Here is a 20,115-nt window from a genome sequence, read left to right as displayed (position 1 = left end):
AACCTAAGTTCAGAGTCCCAAACCCCGTATCATCTTTGTATCCCTTGCAAGCTACTTGACCACCTCTTGCCTCAGCTTCCTCACTTATAAATGAGAATTATTACGGTACTTCCCTGAATCCATCAGCTTTCAGTGCAGCATACAGAACCCACTCTAGGAATTTTAAGCAGAAAGGGATTTAACTCAAGGAATTAGATGATTTCAAAATCGTCGTAAGGGCTGAGGTAGGCGCCTCTAAACTGGGCCCCCAGGAACGGCTCCCTGAACAATACAGAACTGACACACCAGGGGAGCGGCCACATCTGAAGTGCCACTGGAATGGAATGGAATTCCAGAATGCAGCAGGATCAGGAAGCCAGCACAACTCCTCTCAACCCTGGGATGCAGGACGCAGCCCCTCCTCCACCGCAGCTGCCTCTACAGATTCAGGAGAGGGACACAGGGGGGACGCTGCAGGGCAGCCTCGCATCTCTGCGACATCACTCAACAGCAGAAAACAGCCAAAAGGGGAAGAAACGTGGTCTCCGCCTGACTCCTGCCTCCAATCTTTCATCAACGGGACCTAATTCATGCCTAGAACCCTGGCTGCAAGCAACTCTGGGAAACACACATGTTTAACTCTCTGGCTCCACAGTGCAGGAAAGGCCCCTAAAAGGATGAACAAGCCAGCCCATCGAATCTAACACACCACACTCCCTCGTGTGGTAGTTGAAGATTAAACAAGGTGACCCCTCAAAAGTGCTGAGAATGGCACCCGGCAAGCACTGGACATTGTCTGTTACTCCCTGTGCCAAAGGCTCTGGCTGTCATGGGTCTCTGAAGTGCGTCCACCCTGTTGCTAAGCTAACTCACCTCCCTAAAAAGAAAGCAGGGGGCAGATGTGTTCCTTAGCACTGCTCATGTCGCCTTTCAAATGATCAAATCCCAAATGCCTAGATCAGTACAGGAACTAAAATTTTAGTTGAGCACTTTCCCACTGAGTCAAAGTGCCCATCTAAAGATTTATTTTTCTTAAGCCAGTGGTTTCAAGTTTTTTCCCATACACCCTTTTTAAAAAAGTGAAATCTTATGGGAAACTCAACAAAAGCAGAGAGCAGGGCCAGGAATCCAACCTGCTCAGACTGGGTATGTGCTCTGCCCAGAGCCTCACCTGTAGGATGTCGTTCAACCTCCACATCAACTCTTCACAAGAGGTACAATTAACCCCCTGTCACCCAGTACACCCTGGGGACCACAGAGGTTAAGGAAGTTTCTTGAGGTCACACAGGTCAAAAATGGCAGAGCTGAGGTTCAAACCTGGGTCTGAGCAGCTCCGGCTCTGAACCACCGACTCCTCTCTGTCTTTGAATTACAACTCAGTGCCAGGGCGAACCAGACACAGACTGTGCCCACGAGGAGCTCTCAGCCAGGTCAGGAAGCGGACCGGAAAAATGCTTCATTACAGTCCTTTAAACACACCCAGGGGCTCCACACCTCCCAGCCGTCCACAAGCTGTTCCCTCTCCCCCACGTCTTCGCTTGGCGAGCTCCTTCTCACCCTTCGGATGCAGTTCAAGCATCTCTTCTCAGCAAAGGATACTCAGGTCATCTCTTCTGAGAGCTTAATAAAGGGCTGCGCAAAAGAAGATGTAAGTGATCAAAGCTAATTACTACCTTCCAGCCCGGAGCAGATGAGTAGCCTTAAAGCCTGGGCTTCACAGAAATCCCAACCCTGTCTCCTGTGGAAAGCAAGCGTGTTACTGAATTCCTCTCATATCTGCTGTGCAGCCTTTTAGATAAAGGCTGTTACGCTCCGCTGGGCTCACAGGAGCCCTGAACACAGTCCCTCTCTTTATATAAGATGAGGATCCTGCTCAAAATATATTACATTAGTGGAAGATCGCCAATATTTTACATTAACTTTTTTTTTTTTTTTTAGTATTTATTTATTTATTTGGCTGCACCGGGTCTTAGTCGCAGCACACGGAATCTTCGTTGAGGCATGCGGGACCTTTAGCTGTGGCACGCGGATCTTTGGTCGCGGCATGTGGGATCTAGTTCCCTGACTTGGGATCGAACCCGGGGCCCCCTGCACTGGGAGTGCGGAGTCTTAGCCACTGGACCGCCAGGGAAGTCCCTATAATAACTTTAAATGGAGTAAATCTATTAAAATATTGAATCACTGAAACTAATACTACAAATCAACTAGACTTTAATAAAAAATATACATATGTATATAACGTTAGTAAATTTCCTTCAAAGAAGCAATTAAATACCAACATTTACAACCTGCTAGCTCAGCAGTTCTCAACAGCTGGGCGATTTTGCCCATCTCCCCACCCCAGCCCTCCAGGGACATTCGGCACTGTCTGAGGATATTTTTGGTTGTCATAGTTGGAAAGGTGCTACTGGCATCTAGTGGGTAGAGGCCGGGGATGCCGCTAAACAGCCTTCAATGCACAGGACGGCCCCCACCACAAAGACTCACCCCTCCCCAAATGTCAACAGAGCCAAAGTGGAGAAATCCTGATCTTTTCCAATCCTGGGTTGATCAAAGTAAAGCACAATATGGGGATAAGAACTACAGAAAGCTTTAGAAAACATATTTTTTAGAAATGATCATATTTATGTTAGAATCACTGACAGCTACTACTTACGGAGGGCCAGGAAGTGTGCTAGATGCTTCACCTATTTGATCTCTAACCTCGCACAGTAGTTTTATGCCCCATTTAAGGCTCAGGGAGGTGAAGTAACTTGCCCACGGTCACACAGCTATTAAGTAGGACAGCTAACACTGAACCCAGCCAGCCCAACTCCTGAACCAGCGCTCCTGGCCTCGGTACCCTCAACACGCACGCGCGCGCGCGCGCACACACACACACACACACACACACACACACACACACCCCTGTCAAGACGCCGTGCCCCCCACCCCTGCAGTGTGTGTCCATCTCCCCCACTGGAGGGAGCTCCTTAGGGCAGGGACTATCTCTAAGCTCAGGGCGGAGTCTCCAAAAGCGGTGCTTACCACAGTCTATGTGAAGGAAGGGGCAAAGGCACAAACGGGAGCTGGGCCTGGGCTTCTGCGGGGCGGTGGCCGGGCTCAGCCAGCCCTCCTGGCGCTCCTCTGCTCCTGACTCGTCCACGCCACCCTCATCAAGCAGGCAGGTTCACCAACAGGTCTGCTCCCGCAGGCTACAAGTTCCCTGACCACCTCTACTGCTTCTTCTGAGCCCCATTCTCCTAGACTGGCCTTCCACGATGCCGCCCACACTGCTTTCTACACCCTAGAAGCAGACTCGGTGAGGACAAGGGCAACAGACGGGCACGAGGGCCAAGGGAGTCGCTGGGTTGAGGGGACAGAGTGGAGACATGGGATGACGCAGAAGCCTGGGCTGGGAACCGCGAAGGACCAGCTCCAGCCCCAGCCCTGCCCTCAACAAGAACTCACACGGTCCACCGTCCTCAGAGCACCTGCTGTGTGCCAGGCCCTGCCTATAAACTCACCTGTAAAATGTTTAGTGGCTTCCAGACATTTTTGGCACAGAACCCCCCTTTTTCCCCTCAAAGGAATTATGGACTGAAACTCTTCTCTAACACTTAAAACTCTAGGACAAAAAATTCACTACACTTGGCCCGTGATATCACACATCTTGATTCACTTGTCATTAATATTCCACCTGCTTCCCAAAGGTACTTAATAATGGCTCACAATAATAATGTCACAGTCATCAAAACAAGGGGAAGGAGACAAGAATTAAGAAATAAAACAAAGAGGAGACATTTGATTTCTGTGGCACAAAGCCGAGAAAGATTTTCAAGAAACAATCTGCAGTAACTGACGGTGTTTCCTTTCAAAGGAAATGAGGCTCCAACATAGACAGTAAGACAAAGGCAAGCAGACAAAGCAAGACGCAGTCACGACCATCACAACAAGCAACGGATGCTTCAACATTCACTCTGTCTGGGTCCGTACTAAGGTTCACACATGTGAGCCCACTTCGTCCCCCTGACCACCGTAGGAGTAGGCCTCATCATACCCATTTTGTAGATGATGAAGCTGAGACGGAAAGCAAATGACGATGGGGACAATGCAGGTAAGAGTACAAACACAGTATCAATACATCAACAAAATAACAGGCATCCTGTGCTAGGCTAGGAGATGAGATGAGAAAGCTCAGAGAGGTGAAGTAACGTGTTCAAGTCACACAGCTAGAATGTGGGTGCCGATCTGCTGAATTCCAAAGCTAAGCTCTTTCCTCTATGCTGTTTCCCAGCCACCCCCATTTTCGAGCAAGGTTTCCCAAATTTGCCAAGAACCTCAGGTGATTCTAAAAACCTGTCTCCCAAAGCCCTTCCCCTGAGATTCTGATCCTGGAGTTCTGGGATGGAGCCTGAAGAGCCATATTTAACAGGCACCCAGACGGTATTCATAAACAGGCAAAGTTGAAGACACTGATCTGAGCAAAGGGAGCAGTTCAGCCACACAAATCTGATCTGCAGCAGCACTATTTTAGGGCTATGGCCTCAGTGAGGATCGTGGGTCTCCCCCACAGTTCTTGGGTTCTTCCCACTGAAGGCAACCATGGAGTCACTGAGTTCTGGGGCCAGGAATTCTCCTGGGAGTAGCAGAATACCTGTCTGCGGGTGCATCAGAGAGAAGTGGTGCCCCATAAAACCACAGCCCCCATCGGAGAGCTTCTCACTCAGGACTGGTCTCAGCTCATCCAAGACGACCCCACCTTCAGCTGATGAGTGAGCTGAGGCAGCCGTAAGTGGACGTGCGCGCCCACAGCCGCAGAAGCCCCCGGCTGATTCAAGCCAGCACGTCCACCACCTCGAAGGGACACCCGTACCGCCAAGTGTCCGACACGGGCTCCGCTACAGGCACAGACAGGGGCAGCCAGGTGGACCACAGCGGCGTTCCTACCTGCCAGGCCCTGGGCCCAGGCCCTCCAGAGAGCTGCTGGGGAGGAGACGGCCCTTCTGCACACAGTCTCCAGGGCCCTCGGCCCTTCCCTGCGGCACTCCACAGTTTGGGAGTTCACGCTTGCCTATGTGACTGACTGATATGTCCACTTCCACCACCCCCAGCCTGCAAGCCTGCCCAAGGTCAGTACCGAATTACTCCTATATTGCCTGTCAAGGGCAGAGCCTAGGACGCAAACACAAAACACTTGTTGAACGGAAACACGAGGGCACAAAAAGGAGGCTGTAGGAACGGCTGCACAGGGCTTAAGGTGAGACACAGGGACGCCAGCATCCCGGGTTCGGCGCCTGGGGACAGGGCACCACGGGGAGTGGGGCGCATGGCCTGGTCCTGACACAGGTGGGGACGTGTGTGGCGGCAGTGCAGTGACAGCACACAGCTCAGCAGCAGGCCCAGGGCCGGAACACGAACAAAGGAGCACGGCTGGGCAGGAGCACAGGGCACGCGTCCAGGGGCACCCAGAAATGCCAGCCCCGGGGTGTGCCAGGAGAGGCTGGAATTACTGACTCCGATATCACCCTCGCCAGCACCCTCCGCTTGGCCCAAGAGACTCAAGTTATCAGCATAAAGGGCCCTTCGGAGGATAAAGCTGACAAAGGCTGCTGATTTCGTAACAGTGGTCACTTACAGGTCAGCCTCAGCCACAGCAGGTCAGAGGCCAGGAAGTGACAAGAGACTGTGCGAGTGACAGGGACACAGAAGTGACAGCCAGCAGTGAGGAATCAAACAGCAGAATCACCAGTCCTCCGCACAAGTCCACAGGACTCTGGGCTACTGGAAACGGCATAGTTATCTGTATGACAGTGTCTGCTCTGTGGGCAGGAAACACAGGACACACTGCAGACAAGAACAACAACGCCACTGGTCTGAACTGAATAACCTGGCTCTTCTAGAGAGATAAAGGCGGCATTACCTTGTAAAGAAGTTACTAAATGGTCCCAATATTTTCAATTTCCTCCCCTCCTCAGTTTCATCAACACAGTCCTGCTGGCGTAGGTCACGGGTTTCCTTGATGGAGCTCAAGGTGACGTCAGTAAACTGTGGGTCATCGTCATTCTCCAGGGTCACGATGGCACTGGAGCTGCTCGTGACCACGAGGTCCAAGATGTCCTCATTGCTGACGGACAGCGTGGCTGACAGCTCTGTGCCGAGGCTGGACACGCTGCAGACTGAGACATTGTCGCTGCGGTTCAGCGTTTTGGAGGTGGGGCTGTAGAGCTTCACCGAGTCATAGCCTGTCCTGGGAAACGTGGAGGACTTGCGCACACTCTGCTCCCGCTCGGCACTGGTGGGAGCTGGTGGCGCGTAGGAAGGCAGTGGGCACGCGCTCTGGCAGGCTCGCTCCGGGATGATCTCCGACTCGGACTGTTTCCTCTTCACATGGACCACGCTGCAGGGGACAGGTTCCGGGTTGCCGATCTCTAGGGTAGGGATGCCTGAGTCCACCGATTTAAGGCTGTGCCGATCCTCTAAAGCACCAAGTTTCAGCTTGGGCCCGTACTCAGACAACGAGAGGGACCTGGGTGCCTTGAGATTCAAGTGTTGCAGGTTCTGAACGTGGTTTCCTGGTCGACCGTCCAGAATGCCCATCAAGGCTACGCCATTTGTAGTGGTGGAAAGGTTTCCATCAGTCATCTTGGTCCAAGGAAAAACTAGAAAAAACACCAAAATGGAAATTAGGAGAGTGAATATAAAAGCCAAAGATGCAATTCCTCTGACGCACCTTCAAATGTTCTGACATCCCTTTTAAGAGAGGAATCCTTGAAAAAAGTCCTACATACACAAGTTTTAATTCACGGCCAGAAGCTACAGTTTTAACATATATTATCATGATATAAAACAACAGGAAGATAATTCAAACAAAGGATACATCTAGAGTAAAAATATATAAAATAACCATCTTTATCATCACCATCACTGCCCCCAGTCACATCTGTGATCCTCAGGACAGCACTGGGAGTGTGAGGGCTGTGCCGGGCAGAGAGAAGGGGTTTTGTTTTCCATGTTTTTTTAAATGATAAACAGGATACCTCTGTCAAAAGTATGTGAATTCATAACCCATACATAAGTCAAGGTTCAACTTGTTCTGAGACAGCATAAAAATCAAGATGCCTTCATCATGACAGAAAATAAGATGAACTGTGTATGCCATGTGCAGTGAGATTACCCCAAACACATTCAAGTTAGCCATGGGTCTCCACAATGTTTTAGTCACCTTACTCAGGTCTACAAGGCGGGGCATATTATCCCCTTTACCATGGAAGAAATTGAGGCTCAGGTTAAACGGGTCCATGGGACTTCCCTGCTGGCGCAGTGGTTAAGAATCCACCTGCCAATGCAAGGGACACGGGTTCGAGCCCTGGTCCAGGAAGATCCCACGTGCCGCAGAGTCAATAAGCCCGTGCACCACAACTACTGAGCCTGTGCTCTAGAGCCCGTGCTCCGCAACAAGAGAAGCCACTGCAATAAGAAGCCCGCGCACCACAACAAAGAGTAGCCCCCGCTCGCCGCAACTAGAGAAAGCCCGCGCGCAGCAACAAAGACCCAACGCAACCAAAAAAAATAAAAAAAGAAATGGGTCCAGGATCATATTGTTATTTAGCGGCAGAGCTGGGATCTACAGGACTGACCCCAAAATAAGCCATAGTAGTGGATGAATGGCATAGTTTGGGGTTATAAAAACCCAGGTCAGAAGGCTGGCTCAGTGAAGACGGATGATCAATAAAGGAAAAAATAAAGGCCATGAACCTGCAGTAAACACCTGAGCAAGGAGAGTCAGAGCTGCCGCTGACACCCAGGCCCCGCCTATGGTTCTCTGGCCTAAGACTGGGGTAGGAGGCGCATCAGCCTGGAGAGCACAGTCCCCTGTGGACTGAGAACCCTAGGGTGTGTTACATTACCTTCTCCTGTCCTTTTAAAACATCAAAAACTAAAGAAACCTGGTGGTGCATTTAAATTTGATCCATGGAATAGAAACCACGTAAAGAAGGGAACTTTGGGCTCAGTCCTTCCTGGGTTCTAATCCCAACTCCACTAGATTGCCTTGGGAGAATTAAATAAAGTGCCATGAGAAAGGCATTCAGCAGGCGGCCCCCACCGCAGGCACTGCTAGTAGCTGCTATCATAAAATAGCAAACAGTTGAAGGTCTGAAGCCTGGCAATAACACTGATAACCACTCCCTTTCGGGTGTTATTTTAGCTTTTGCAATGAGCTTCCCGCTCCCCTTCAGGAAGCCTGGCCTGCCTCTCACTGTCAACACAGCCAAAGCAAATTCATTAAAAGCAGACAACGGGGGAGGGGTAATCTCCCTCCCTCCCAGACACTGAAGGAACCAGTCACACAGTGCAGCACTGGAGCAAAAGCAGAAATAAGAAGGAATGAATTCAATTGCCGAATTCAGAAATAGACTGAACTATGTATAAAAACTTGAAATATGACCCAGTGAGTAAGGAAGGGTTATTTAATCATGGTGTCATACTAATTGGTTATCAATTTTTCTTGGAAGGTAGAACTACACCAAAACAAAACAAGCAAAATTAGAGCTTAATACAAAAATGAGATTATAAAGGTATTGCACAAAATAAAGTGCTTCCCTAACCTACAGAGCAAAAACTCAGTTCATCCTCGGAAAGGATCTGGGCATCACCTCACCACATGGGAACCTGTCTTAAAACAGTTAGTTTTGCAGTTCACACTGCCCTGAATTTCCTGGGCTGCGGCCCCTACCCTGAGTCCCCAGCCAGGAGTTCCTCCCAGGCAAGGCCACAGCAAACTGTCTCTGGAACCCTGTGCTGGGAAAACTCCCGAACCAAACTATGCTGTGAAACAACAGGATTCACAACGGGAAGACACAGGAAGACAAATCCGTACACCAATTTGGAAGTTCTACTTTTCTTGTTTTTTAATTAAGAGAAAAATCCAGTAAGAAACATTTTTAGCACATAGTTAAGAGCTAATCTTTGGCAATGCCAAAGGTAATGAAAATTATCCAAATACCATCAACACACCAACTGGTCAAACTGGCAAAAATCCATAAACACAAGAGGAAAAACACAGTAAGCAGAGCTGAGACCCTCTGACAGCCCCAGCTGAAATTCTGGCCCTGGCACTTACTAGCTGGGGAGATGCTCAACCTTTTTGAGCCTCAACTTCCCTCCTCCCCAGGAGGAAAAGGGGGCGTTACCATACACCTCACAGGCTGGCTAAGGATAAATGAAATGAGGTTTGGTGAAGCACCGGCATACCTATACCTGACACACAGCAGGTGCCCAATAAATGTGAATTTCCTCCACTTCAGCCACATAAAGAACTGAAGTACCTGAAAAAAAAACACTGAATTTAAACTGAAATTTTGACACGAGAATAGGCAGCAACATGGAACAAGTGTGTTATGTGAACCCAAGGACCCCTTCTCCTCTGAGTTGCCAAGATGGAAGCACAGGAAAGAAAGAAACAAGGTCAGACAGAGTCCAAAGCTGCTTGGCGGTGGCCTCGTCCTCCGTCTTCTCTCCTCTGCCTTGGGGCCACAGAGAGAAGCCCGAGGGCCTCTTCTAGGGAGAAGCTGAGGGACCTTTGAGGCCTCCGATGGTTCCAAGTCCAGCTTAAGTTCCTTAAACTTGAGGAACAGCCTCAGAGAACAGCCTTCAGAGAAATAAACCTAAAAGGGAAAAAGTACTTCCCCTTGCAACATACTCTAAGACCAAACTCCACAAGGGCCAAGGCCACCTGTCCTCAAGCCCTTTCACCTGCTGCTACCAGTGCCATAAAACCAGAAGCCGCACTCCAGAGCACCTGCCTTCCAACGGGGCCCGGCAGGGGGAGGCTGCACAAAGGGGGTGCTTCCAAGAGAGGCGGCAGGGTGGACTCTGGAAGCCAGCCAGGAGACCAGCTGCGGATGGCCTGCCTCCAAATCACACGTTTTCTAAAGACAGAGTAAGCCTAAATTCCCCAGGCCGGCCCAGGGCCCTCTGGATCCATCCCTGCCAGCCACACCAGCCTCATGCTGTCACCCTCACCTCTCTCAACACGCAGCCGTCCTGCGCCACTGCCGCAGGTACTCTCCCCAGCTCTGCCATCAGCGCCCCTGGGGATCTGGGAGCGTGTGCCACAAGGAGACACAGCACGTTTCCAAGGCCGCTCCTCTGAGAAGGCTTCCTCAACTCTCCCAGGAGGCTGCAGGCCCTCCTTCCTCCTGAGCTCCTTGCGGTCACACCCCACCTACAGCAGTTTCCGTATCTCTCTCCCCTGGCTCCTAAGCTTCAGGTGGGCACATGCTAACAGTTTCTGGATACCACTGCCTGGTCAAATGCCTAGCATGGTTAAGGATTAAAAAATCTATTTGCGGGACTTCCCTGGTGACGGTCCGGTGGTCAAGACTCCGCGCTTCCACTGCAGGGGGCGTAAGTTCAATTCCTGGTGGGGGAACTAAGATCCCACATGCCGCGCAGTGCAGCCAAAAAAAAAAAAAATTCTATTTGCTGAATTAATTATTACTAACAACTACATTCTAGTTGTGGGCAGGTTTCAGGGGCAATCCATCCAAGAAACATCTGTTGAGAGCTGGGTTGTGTTTCAAGAACAAGGTGAGCAGGGGAGGTCACAGAAGAGGAAGAAAATCCATTGCGCTCCCAGCAGTGCGTGCAGACAGCAGACCCAGCAGGTGAGCGGTGACCGCCCTGTGCGCCGTACCCGCCGCTAGACTAGCCGGCGAGGAACACTGTCAACACCTGACGGCTCAGGAAAGCAAAACGAAATTTCCCTCTGCAGTTGTTTCCCAAAGTCTCACACGATGCCCTGCACAGTGGCCGCCACAGCATGCGACCTGGGCTCTCAGAGTCACCCAGGCACAGCCCGGCACCAGATCCAAGTCTGATGAAGAGCAGCCATCACCGCCCGGAGGAGAGAAACACACGAGACATAACGTACAGCTAAGAGGAAGACTTTTTATTCCAGGCGGCAAGGCCACCTGAATTTTATTTACCTGCCACAAAACTGAGTTCTGCAGGAAGCAAAGAGGAAAAGTGCCCAAGAGACTGAAACAACCTTCACTCCCAGGGGCCCGTCTTTAGTTTAATACAAGTCAGAGAGAGTGGAGAGCAGCTCTGCCAGTGACTCTGAATAAGGCTTTGGAAAACAAGTCCATCTTGAAGCAACAATTTAATTTTCTCCTCCTTCAAAAGTAATGGGACTAAGTCTTGACCAAGTCTTCATAAATAAAAGAAACAGTTTATGAAACCAAAACTAAATGATTTAGTTAGGGTCCCAGGGGAAAAAAAGTCCATCCACTGGTGGCTTCAGGGAGAGATACTTCTGCCCATCCAGGCAGACATCCTCTGCACTCATCTCCCGTGGCTCCTTCCTGCCCACGGGGCGCGTGCTATACACAGCCTCCCTTGTCCCAGCTCCTCTCTGGCACCCCCATCAGCACGGGGACGACGCCACCCTCCCTGATCCTCCAAGGAGGGTGCGCTCATCTTCGCTGCCAAGCCTCCCGTCAACCCAGGCCTGCCGCTGCTTTCCGTACCCTTCCGCTTAAGAGTCAGGCGCACACAGCCCCTTTCCATCAGCCATGGCCTGAGGGCACGTCTGTCACAGATCCAAAGTTTCAAGAGGGCAGGAACTAGGTCTGCAACTCCTGACAACACCAGAGCATCGCCATAAAACTACAGTTTCATGAGTACCAGGCCCTCTTCTAAGCTCCTAACACGCCATTCTGTTTCAGAGCCCTCAGCAGCCCTTTGCGCTGTATTATCCCCACTGCACAGAGGAGGAAACTGAAGCACACAGCTTACCCAGGCCTCCACTTTCACGTGGCAGCAGCTGGGGCCTGAGCCCAAGTCTGTGACCCCAAAGCCCCTTGGTAAGCTTTGCTACTCACAGCCCTAATGCAGACATCAAGCACCTCCTCAAATCCTCATCCCTCCTGTGAAAGAAGAGGATTCCACAGATGGGAACAACGCTGGGCTGAGCCAGAGGCAGCGACCTGCCCAAGGTCTTGCAGGGAGGGTCCCACCTGAGTCTTCTCTCTCCAACACCTGCGTCACCCTCCAGAAGGCCTCTCAGGGGTCCTTCACGTTTCCTGGTGAGGATGCTGCTGGGACCGCCAGACTCCCCACAGGAGTGGCTCCCCCAGGCCTTCACCTCAAGCCTGGACCAAACACCAAGGACAACCCACTGACCTATGAGACATCTCCCAAGAGAATCAGACATTTGTGTAGAGGGCTCACAAGCACCAACCACTGTGAGTCTCTTTCTCTTTTTAATTCAAGTCCTGGCTTAGGCAGAAAAGAGCCTGGAAAGAAAGGCATAGGACGTTCTGGATCTCAGGCACCTCGGCATTAACAATTAACACAAGCAGCTGCCTCTGCTCACCGGTGCACGCGGCACGTTGGGCACTGTGTTTGGTGTCCACGCCCACCATCTATGATCTGTGTAACCTCCCCAGCAACTCCCAGAGCTGAGGACACCATCATCACCATCTCACAGACAAGACCGAGGCGCAGATGGAACGCAGAATGAAGTGGTCCTGCTGGGGCGGACCTGGATCCTACACCTGGAAAGGTGCTTACTCTTTCCACTGCTGCACAAGCGGCCTAAAATAATGGATTAATGTGCATTACATAGAAAGGGAAAGTCGGGACTTCCCTGGCGGTCCAGTGCTTAAGACTCCATGCTTCCACTGCGGGGGGTGGGGGGGGGGGGTTGATCCCTGGTCAGGGAACTAAGACCCCGCATGCTACGCGGCACAGCCAAAAAAAAAAAAAAAAAAAAAAAAACCCACAGAATGGGAAAGTTAACTAGAAAAGTAGTTTGTTTTTTTTAAGAGTTATTCTTTAGGATAAAAACAATCCTAAAAAAGAATTTCCTAGAAGCCCAATATATTCCTCTGGAGGGTGCACGGCAACTTTGAGGCACCTGGAACTCAACACGATGTAGTTCAATAAGTTTCCATCCATCAGCAAACCAGGCAGAAACTTGCATTAAACTGGCTGAGGGTCCCCAGAGGCTCCTTCCCAACCCTAAGGAACAGATATTTAACTTACACCGCCCAAAGGTGGTGATGTTTAAAAGGCATAGGTGGGACATTTTAAATTAAGGACTTTCAGTGCACAGGGGAGGTTTCCCCTCTACCCCAAAATGTTTCAGCTTCATATAGTGATTTACCAAAACTAATCATCATAAGTACCTGTAAAGTGACCGAGAGGCAACTCACAGGTTCGGAAGATAGTCCACTTAACAAACCCAACACAATTTATAATCTTAATTATTAGTAAGACAAATAATTTACTGAATATTTACCAAACACCAAACATACTAGGAGCTATCACATGCTCTAATCATCACAAGCCTGCCAAGTACACTCAAGAAACTATGAGATTCAGAGAGGCTGAGTGACACACCCAAGGTCACACAGCAAGAGAAACAGGATTCAAACCGGGTCTGACATCAAAGGCCAAATATGGCTTGCTGGAGTGCTTAAGAGTACAGACCCTAAACTTTGTGATCATCGATAAGCTAAATACAACAATATTTAGACTTCTCTGTATGTATGTTAGACTTCAATAGAAAAGTTTTAAAACTAAAATACACAAGGGGAAAAAATAATGCAGGTTCTGGAGGCAGACCGCATAGGTTCAACTCCTGGCCCCTCCGCCTAGCAGTTGTGTGACCTTGGACTAGTTTAACTTCTCTGTGCCTCGATTTCCACGTAGTAAGAGGGGGACAATAATAGACTCTATTTCATTAGGCAGTTGACAAGGTGGGGGGAAGAAATCCACATAAAGCCTTTAGAATCGTGCCTTGGAAGATGCTGGCTGGCATCACTCTTCCCCGGGCACCCGACACGGCCAGCCAGCTCAGGCCCCCTATTTTAGCAACTCATTTGCATAAGCAAGCCCAGACACAGCCAGTCTGCACAGCATCACTGTACGGCTTCCCCCTGTCACCAGCATCTCTCCTTGCACCTCCGCTGCGGCACTGACTGAGCGCTGGGCCTCAGCTTCCCCATCTGTCAAATGAGGTGATTAGCCCAGCCAAGCTACCCGAGGTCCTTCCAACTTGACAATCTAGAATTCTAAACCCAGACCCTAGAAACTTTATACCCTCCCTACAGCAAACATTAACAGACAACACGTACCCATTTTCCTAAAATCCTCTTTTACATATTAGGTATAAATGTCTAGTGTGATGACAAATCTTCTCCAAGGTCTCAAAGCTCTGCGAGCACCCACGGCATGCTGGGCAGGCATCCTCTGTGCCGAGGGTGAGGACGTGACAGTCAGAAGCTCGGACCAACAGGGAAGACAGATTCTTAAACACGTTGCTCTGGTAAGCTGTGTCCTCTCCGTTGAGAGGTCTTCAGCAGAGCACAAGCAAGAGGAAGTGGAGGTATGATGGGCAGGAATTCACCCGCTGGACAGAGGGGAGTAGGGCAGTGGGAGGGGGAGATGGAGAAGTGGAAGGGCGGAGGGGCGGAGAAGTAGAGAGAGGGTGCCTGAGGGGAACTGCAGGGATCCGCGGGGGGGCCAGGTGAGGCGGCCCTGATGCGGAGCGTGAGAGGGTGGGCTGGGGGCAGACTGCAGAAACTCAGTCTCGCGAGCATGGAGCAAGCCCAGCTGGGCGCCACGCGAAGTGCTGAGCAGGGACCTGCCAGGACCTGCTGGGGCCGTGAAGGACACCGAGATGAGCGGAGCCTGGCCCCGTGACCTGCCTCAGTGTGAATGTCGTCCCTGCCTCTCTCCAGCTGGGTGACCCTGAACCGGTTACCCGACCGCCCTCGATGTGTCCCAAAGGGTGCATTCACTCAATAACCCTGAGCCCCAAGAACATGCCAGGTTCTCACGAGGGCTGGAAATCAGGTGGAGCCCACAGTCTCAAGGAGTCAAACATACCACCACCAAGACAGGAGTAAGACAGCCTTGGTTGGGGGGTGGGAGGGAGGAGCAACCCAGGTGGCACAGGGGCCAAGAGGTTGGGAAGAAGCCCTACCCAAACCTGAGACACGGGTTGGTACTGGCCAGATAAACCGGGCAAGAGGAAGGGGCTGCTGTAAGGTCTGGCCTGGTCCATGCACAGCCCCTAACAGTGCCCAGCAGCCACCCATCCTCTACAAAGGCGGCCAAGACAACGGCGAGGTGCCAACAGCCTGCAGACACGGGCCCCAAGACACCGCCCTCCCCCGTAAACGAAGGGCGTGAGTCCGTGCCCAGGAGCCTCCTGCCCACAGAACTTCCCAAAGCCAAGCTTCCACTTCCACGTCCAAGTTGGAGCAGATGGCGCCTGTGCAACTTTGAAACACACGCCGCTGCCCGTGGCCCGCTGCGCAGGCGCGGGGTCTGGGGTCCGCCGGCCGGCGCTGCGGCCTCGTGAGGAGGAGCCTTCCCGGCGGCCGCAGCCCCCCGCTCCTTCCCCGGGGCAGCTCCCTGTCCCCACGCAGCTCCTGCCCCTCAGCCTCCCGCTGGAAAGCATCCCCAGGCGCGGGTCCCCGAGGCTGAGGGGGGCTGTAGTCCAGGTACGGGGGCCCCTGAAGCAAAAGGGAGTCCCCGGCCTGGGGAGTAGGCGGTCCCAAGAGAAGGGGGGCGTCTGCGGCCCCAGAACAGGGATCTGAGAAGCAAGGGGGTCGAGAGCTGCCAGGTGGACCCAGAGATGGAGGGGGTTCCGGGCGGTCGGAGGCTCCGAGGTGTGGGGAGAGGGGCTCCGGCGAGTCGGGGACAGCATAGTGCCGGGGGTCCCAGGGGTCGGGGTCCCGGCGGCTGGGGGGCTCCGAAGTGGCGGGATACCGGTGTTCGGTGGCCCCGACGCCGTGGGGGCTCTCATGGGTTGGGGGGCGCCGAGCCGGCTCCTCTCCCGGCCCGGGAGCCCCGCGCGTCTGAGGGGGAAAACTTTTCGTCAAGTTCCGGGAAAGGAGCGGGTCGGGACGCGCGTCTCACCTAGGAACGGGCGAGCCGAGCGCCCCCGGGCCCCATGATGCTCCCCGTGACCCACGCGCTCCCCCGGCGCGGGAGGAAGCGGCAGCCGCGCGTCGAGGGGGCGCGCAGGCAGGACCCGAACCCGCGCGGCCAGCTCCGCCCCGCCTCAGGCCGCCTCCCCGCTCCGGTCGACGCTGCAGCAGGTGGCAGCGGCCCCGCGCGCCCCGGCGCCCCGGCGCCCTCCCTCCCTCGCGGCCCGGCCCTCGCCGGAGGCCCTCAGTACCGGAGTTAGCGCGGGTCCGACGCCATCCCCGGGGCCCGCGGGCCCGCAGCCCAGGCCCTGCGGGACCCGCAACTTGCGCGGCGAAGACACCCGGCGCTGCAGGCGGCGGGCCGGGCCGGCAGGTGCCCGCGAGCCGCCCGCAGCCAACAGCGGCGCGCGCCCTCGCCCCGCCCCGCGCGCCCTCGCCCCGCCCCGCGCGCCCTCGCCCCGCCCCGTGCCTGCGCGGGCTGCTCTTCCGCCCGGGCTGCCGCGCCCAGCCGGGCTGCCGCTGCTCCTCGAGCTCGACGCTCGTCCAGCTGCCCCTCCTCCGGCCCGCTCGCCCGCCCGCCACGGGCCTTGGAGCGGCGTTGCCGGACCTTTTCTCTGCCGAAGGGCAAGAGGATCCGCGAAGGGAGGCCTGAAGGGAATTTTCATGCCCGCAGATCCCCCGTGGACACCCATCAGGGGCCTCCTTACCTGGTCGGCTCCACCCGCGGCCATCTTGGAAGTGGGAAGCGCCCGGGAGGGGGAAGGGGCACGAGCGGGCAGCGACCAGGCGTGGGGAGCCGAGCAGCGGAGCGCATCGATGGGCGCCCCTGCCCCCGAGCAGGTGTGCGGGGGAGGAAGAGCCCGGCCCCCACCTGGCCGCAGGCGAGAGGCCAGGTGGGCAAGTTCCGAGCTCGGGTCCGGGACGTACAGCCTCGGGAAAGTCGCTTTGAGGTCTTCCCTGCCGGGCCTTAGTCTCTTAATCTGTAAAACGGGCTTTTCTGTTAGTTGTCTTTTATCGAGCTGTTACGCAGTGCATAGCGCCGTGCCTCCCCAAACTTGTCTGCACTTAAGCGTCTCCTGGGGATCTTAGAAAATTTCAAAACCCAGGCCACACCCCAGGCCAACTAAATCAGTCTCTGGAGGTAAGGTACAGTTTTGGAAGCTGCGTAATGTGCAGACAAGTTTAGGAGCCGCTGGCCTAGCGTTAATGTGCATTACTTCCCGTCAATATTGCAGAAACTCCAGAGACAGGGTCTATGATCAAAACCGTCGTACAGAGTGGGAGATGAAGTCACTTACCCTAGGTTCAGGGCTGGTCAGTAGCTGAGAGGGGTCAGAAGCCAGATGCCCCGCCCCAGACCGCCTTCCAGGATCATGCAAGGCCCTGAATAAGAAAGCTCTTGTTCACTGGTTGTTGACCCCTTCCTCATCCCCCTCCTAGAATGTAGGCTCCCTGAGCCAAACCGGGCTTATCTTGTTTACTGGTCTGTTCCCTGAGCCTGAAAGATTATATTCTGAGGACATCAAGGCAAGAGGAAAGACTCCAGTGATTGGGAGCTGGAAGGCCTGGGTTCCAAGCTAGGATTGGCTCCTGCCAACCAGGACCCGTGAGGGCTGTCACGGCCAGAACTACCACAGAGGAAACCTCAGAGAGACAGCCAGGGCCTGTCTAGCAGGGCCGTCAGGGACAGGAAGGGTGATCTCTCCATCACAGCATCTGGAAGCATGCAGTGGAAGATTAATTTGGGCTGTGGTCATTAGCGTTGGGCCGAAGAGCCCCTGACTTGTTTCTCCTGCCTGGGTCATAGCTCTAATAACTCTTAGCACCTATTATGATAGCAGGAGGGATGAGAACTTTAAAAAGGAAATCTGTTAATAGAATACACTAACACCCTTCACAGTGCTTCTATTATGCTTAGGGCATAATGGAGGCTTTATAAATGCTTACATTTCTGGATGTTTTAAGGAAAACTAATACCAGGTCTCCTTCAAGCGTCCCCCCACCCCACCCCAGTGTGCCCTCCTGAGCTTAGTTTAAGGAAGCAGGAAAGTACAGACTTGCTTCAGGCCTGACTTAATTAGCAGTTTAATACATCAGATTAATAAATCTGCCTTTACAGTGTTCTTTGCGACTCCCCAAATCCCTTCGAGCCCTCATTGTCAGTCTTAGGGTTTTAAAACCCCACAATGACAGGAACCATTGTTCTACATCCAGAACCGAGGAAGTTTGTGGTCCATGGGTTTGCATTTGGCGCCCTCTGTCTGCCTTTTCCTCACCCTCTCACCACCCTGCTGCCTCCCTGGCTCCCGCCCCTACCCCTGCCCCAGCCCAGAGCTCCCCACTGGAGCCCATCTGTCACTTAACACCCTCAGTGTGATTTGACCTATTTCTTACCCCTTGTCATCAGCACCCTGGAGTGTTCTAGATAAATCCTCATTGCAACTTCAGCCTAACAAAATTAAAAAGACAGTGAACAAGATGAGCTGCGTGGCAGTGGGCACTCACAGCACCTCCCAGCCCCCGTCTCTGATATGGAGATGACAACTGTATCAGGGTGGTCAGCGCCGTGTCCCCCTCTGCTGGCTCACCGCTGCCTGCCTAGGGGAAGCCATCCCGGCTCCCCTGTGCAGACCTAACCGCCAGGGTCCCAGACTGATTCTCACCTGGTCGCTCCTTTGGGGGCTGTAAAGCTGCTGCTTGATGTAGAGAAGCACCAGGCCTGCAGCTGCCTCGCCTCAGTTCCAGGCACAGGACTGGTGGGTGGTGGCCTGGCCTGGATAAGCCCTGGAACCTTCCCTCCCTTCCCTTCCCCAACTTTCCCCACCTCAACAAGGCTCTGAGCATCTCCGCCTCCCGAACTGTGTGAGGATTAAATGTAAAACAACTGTCCGGGGATTTCCCTGGTGGTCCAGTGGTTAGGACTCCGTGCTTTCACTGCCGAGGGCCCGGGTTCAATCCCTGGTCGGGGAACTAAGATCCCACAAGCCACACGGCAGGACCAAAAAAGAAAAGAAAAAACCCAGCTGTCTGGTTTTGTCAGTTTCTGGCATATCTGAGGGAGCTCTTCCGAGCAATATAATGTAGAGAAAGTGTGTTAGTCAACCCGCCAAGGTGAGGAGAGATGCTAAGATTCTCCAGGGATCCCTCGGAGGGATTTCTTCAAGCCTGACCTCTGAGCCTCCCCAAGCTCGCCAAGCAGGAGTGGGAAGCCCTTCCCAGGGTGACTGATTCCCGCGGAAGCCAGCCCTGAGCCCACTCTGCCGGCGCCCTGGGCTCCGGGAACACCAGAGTGACTGACAGCCCACAGTTCCTGCGCCCATGGAGCCCCTCGAGGGGCAGACAGACGTGGCACCTCGCAAATGCACTCACATCCCCTCACCAGGAAAATAGTAACTGACCAGGGGCAGACCCCAGAAGGGTCACCAGCAGGGTGTCAGAGCTGGCGGGACCCTTACGAGTCCTCAAGCCCACCCCTCTCATTATTCAGTGGGGAAAGTGAGGCCCAGAGACAGACATGGGGAGGGGCCCAAGGTCAGGTGGGGAAGGGGGTGGGTACAGGACCCTGGCCAGTAGCCTCTGCCCTGCCAAACCCCCTGTGCACCTCTTCTCGGGCGATGTGGGGATCTAGTCTCCCAAAGGCATATTTTGCCCCCGACTCTTCCCCAGCCCCAGGAATGTGAGCTCCTTAAATATTTGTTGAATGCGTGAATAAACCTTTGTCATACCTGCACTTACGTGAGCCTTCCCAGGTGCCCCATGCTGTGCTGGCTGTTTCACCCCATTACCACACCTACTGGCACGTTGACTCCCGCTTTACAGGTGGGGAAACAGGCGCAGTGAGGTGAGGCCACGCAGCTTGGCTCTCACAGCTTGCCCCCCACTGTCCAAAAGCTCCTGCCCATTCGCCATCCTCCCTCCCACCCTCCTTGCCCCCAGCTTCTGTTCAGGGCCACCGGGGGCCCAGGATGTGAATGAAAGTACCAGCGGCAGTCACACTTCACTTGGGAGTCTCAGCAGGCCGTCCCCACCAGGCAGAGGCAGATTGTGCAACCATCGTTTATTTCAAAAGAGCTTTCCTCTGGCCCAAGGGCTTTCAGAAATCCAGGAAAGCCTATCTTTTCTGTCTTCATTCCTTGGAATAAAAGAATTCACTGTGGAGATGGAAGTTCTCGTTTTTAGGACACAACGCCTGGAACTTGGGTTTGCC

General features: G+C 53.4%; 1 protein-coding gene across 4 annotated transcripts in view; it reads right to left on the bottom strand.

Annotated features, from left to right (window-relative positions):
• TBC1D14 (TBC1 domain family member 14) overlaps positions 1–16,652 on the bottom strand; it is a 100,470-nt gene extending 83,818 nt beyond the window's left edge. For 3 of the 4 annotated variants that reach the window (XM_068543476.1, XM_068543477.1, XM_068543478.1), the window contains exons 1-2: positions 16,616–16,652; positions 5,882–6,620 (exon numbers count right to left, since the gene is read on the bottom strand). In XM_068543476.1, the coding sequence (XP_068399577.1) occupies positions 5,882–6,603 (722 nt within the window). In that variant the 5' untranslated portion in view covers positions 6,604–6,620; positions 16,616–16,652. Of the gene's footprint in view, positions 1–5,881; positions 6,621–16,159; positions 16,265–16,615 lie in introns of those variants that run through there. The other variant, XM_068543479.1, reaches the window with a different exon arrangement.
• Between the last annotated feature and the right edge of the window lie 3,463 nt (positions 16,653–20,115).

The sequence above is a fragment of the Eschrichtius robustus genome, chromosome 4 (genome assembly GCF_028021215.1).
Source record: "Eschrichtius robustus isolate mEscRob2 chromosome 4, mEscRob2.pri, whole genome shotgun sequence".
Taxonomy (NCBI): Eukaryota; Metazoa; Chordata; class Mammalia; order Artiodactyla; family Eschrichtiidae; genus Eschrichtius; species Eschrichtius robustus.
Note: the sequence above shows the minus strand (reverse complement) of the source record. Positions and strands in the feature narration are given on the sequence as shown.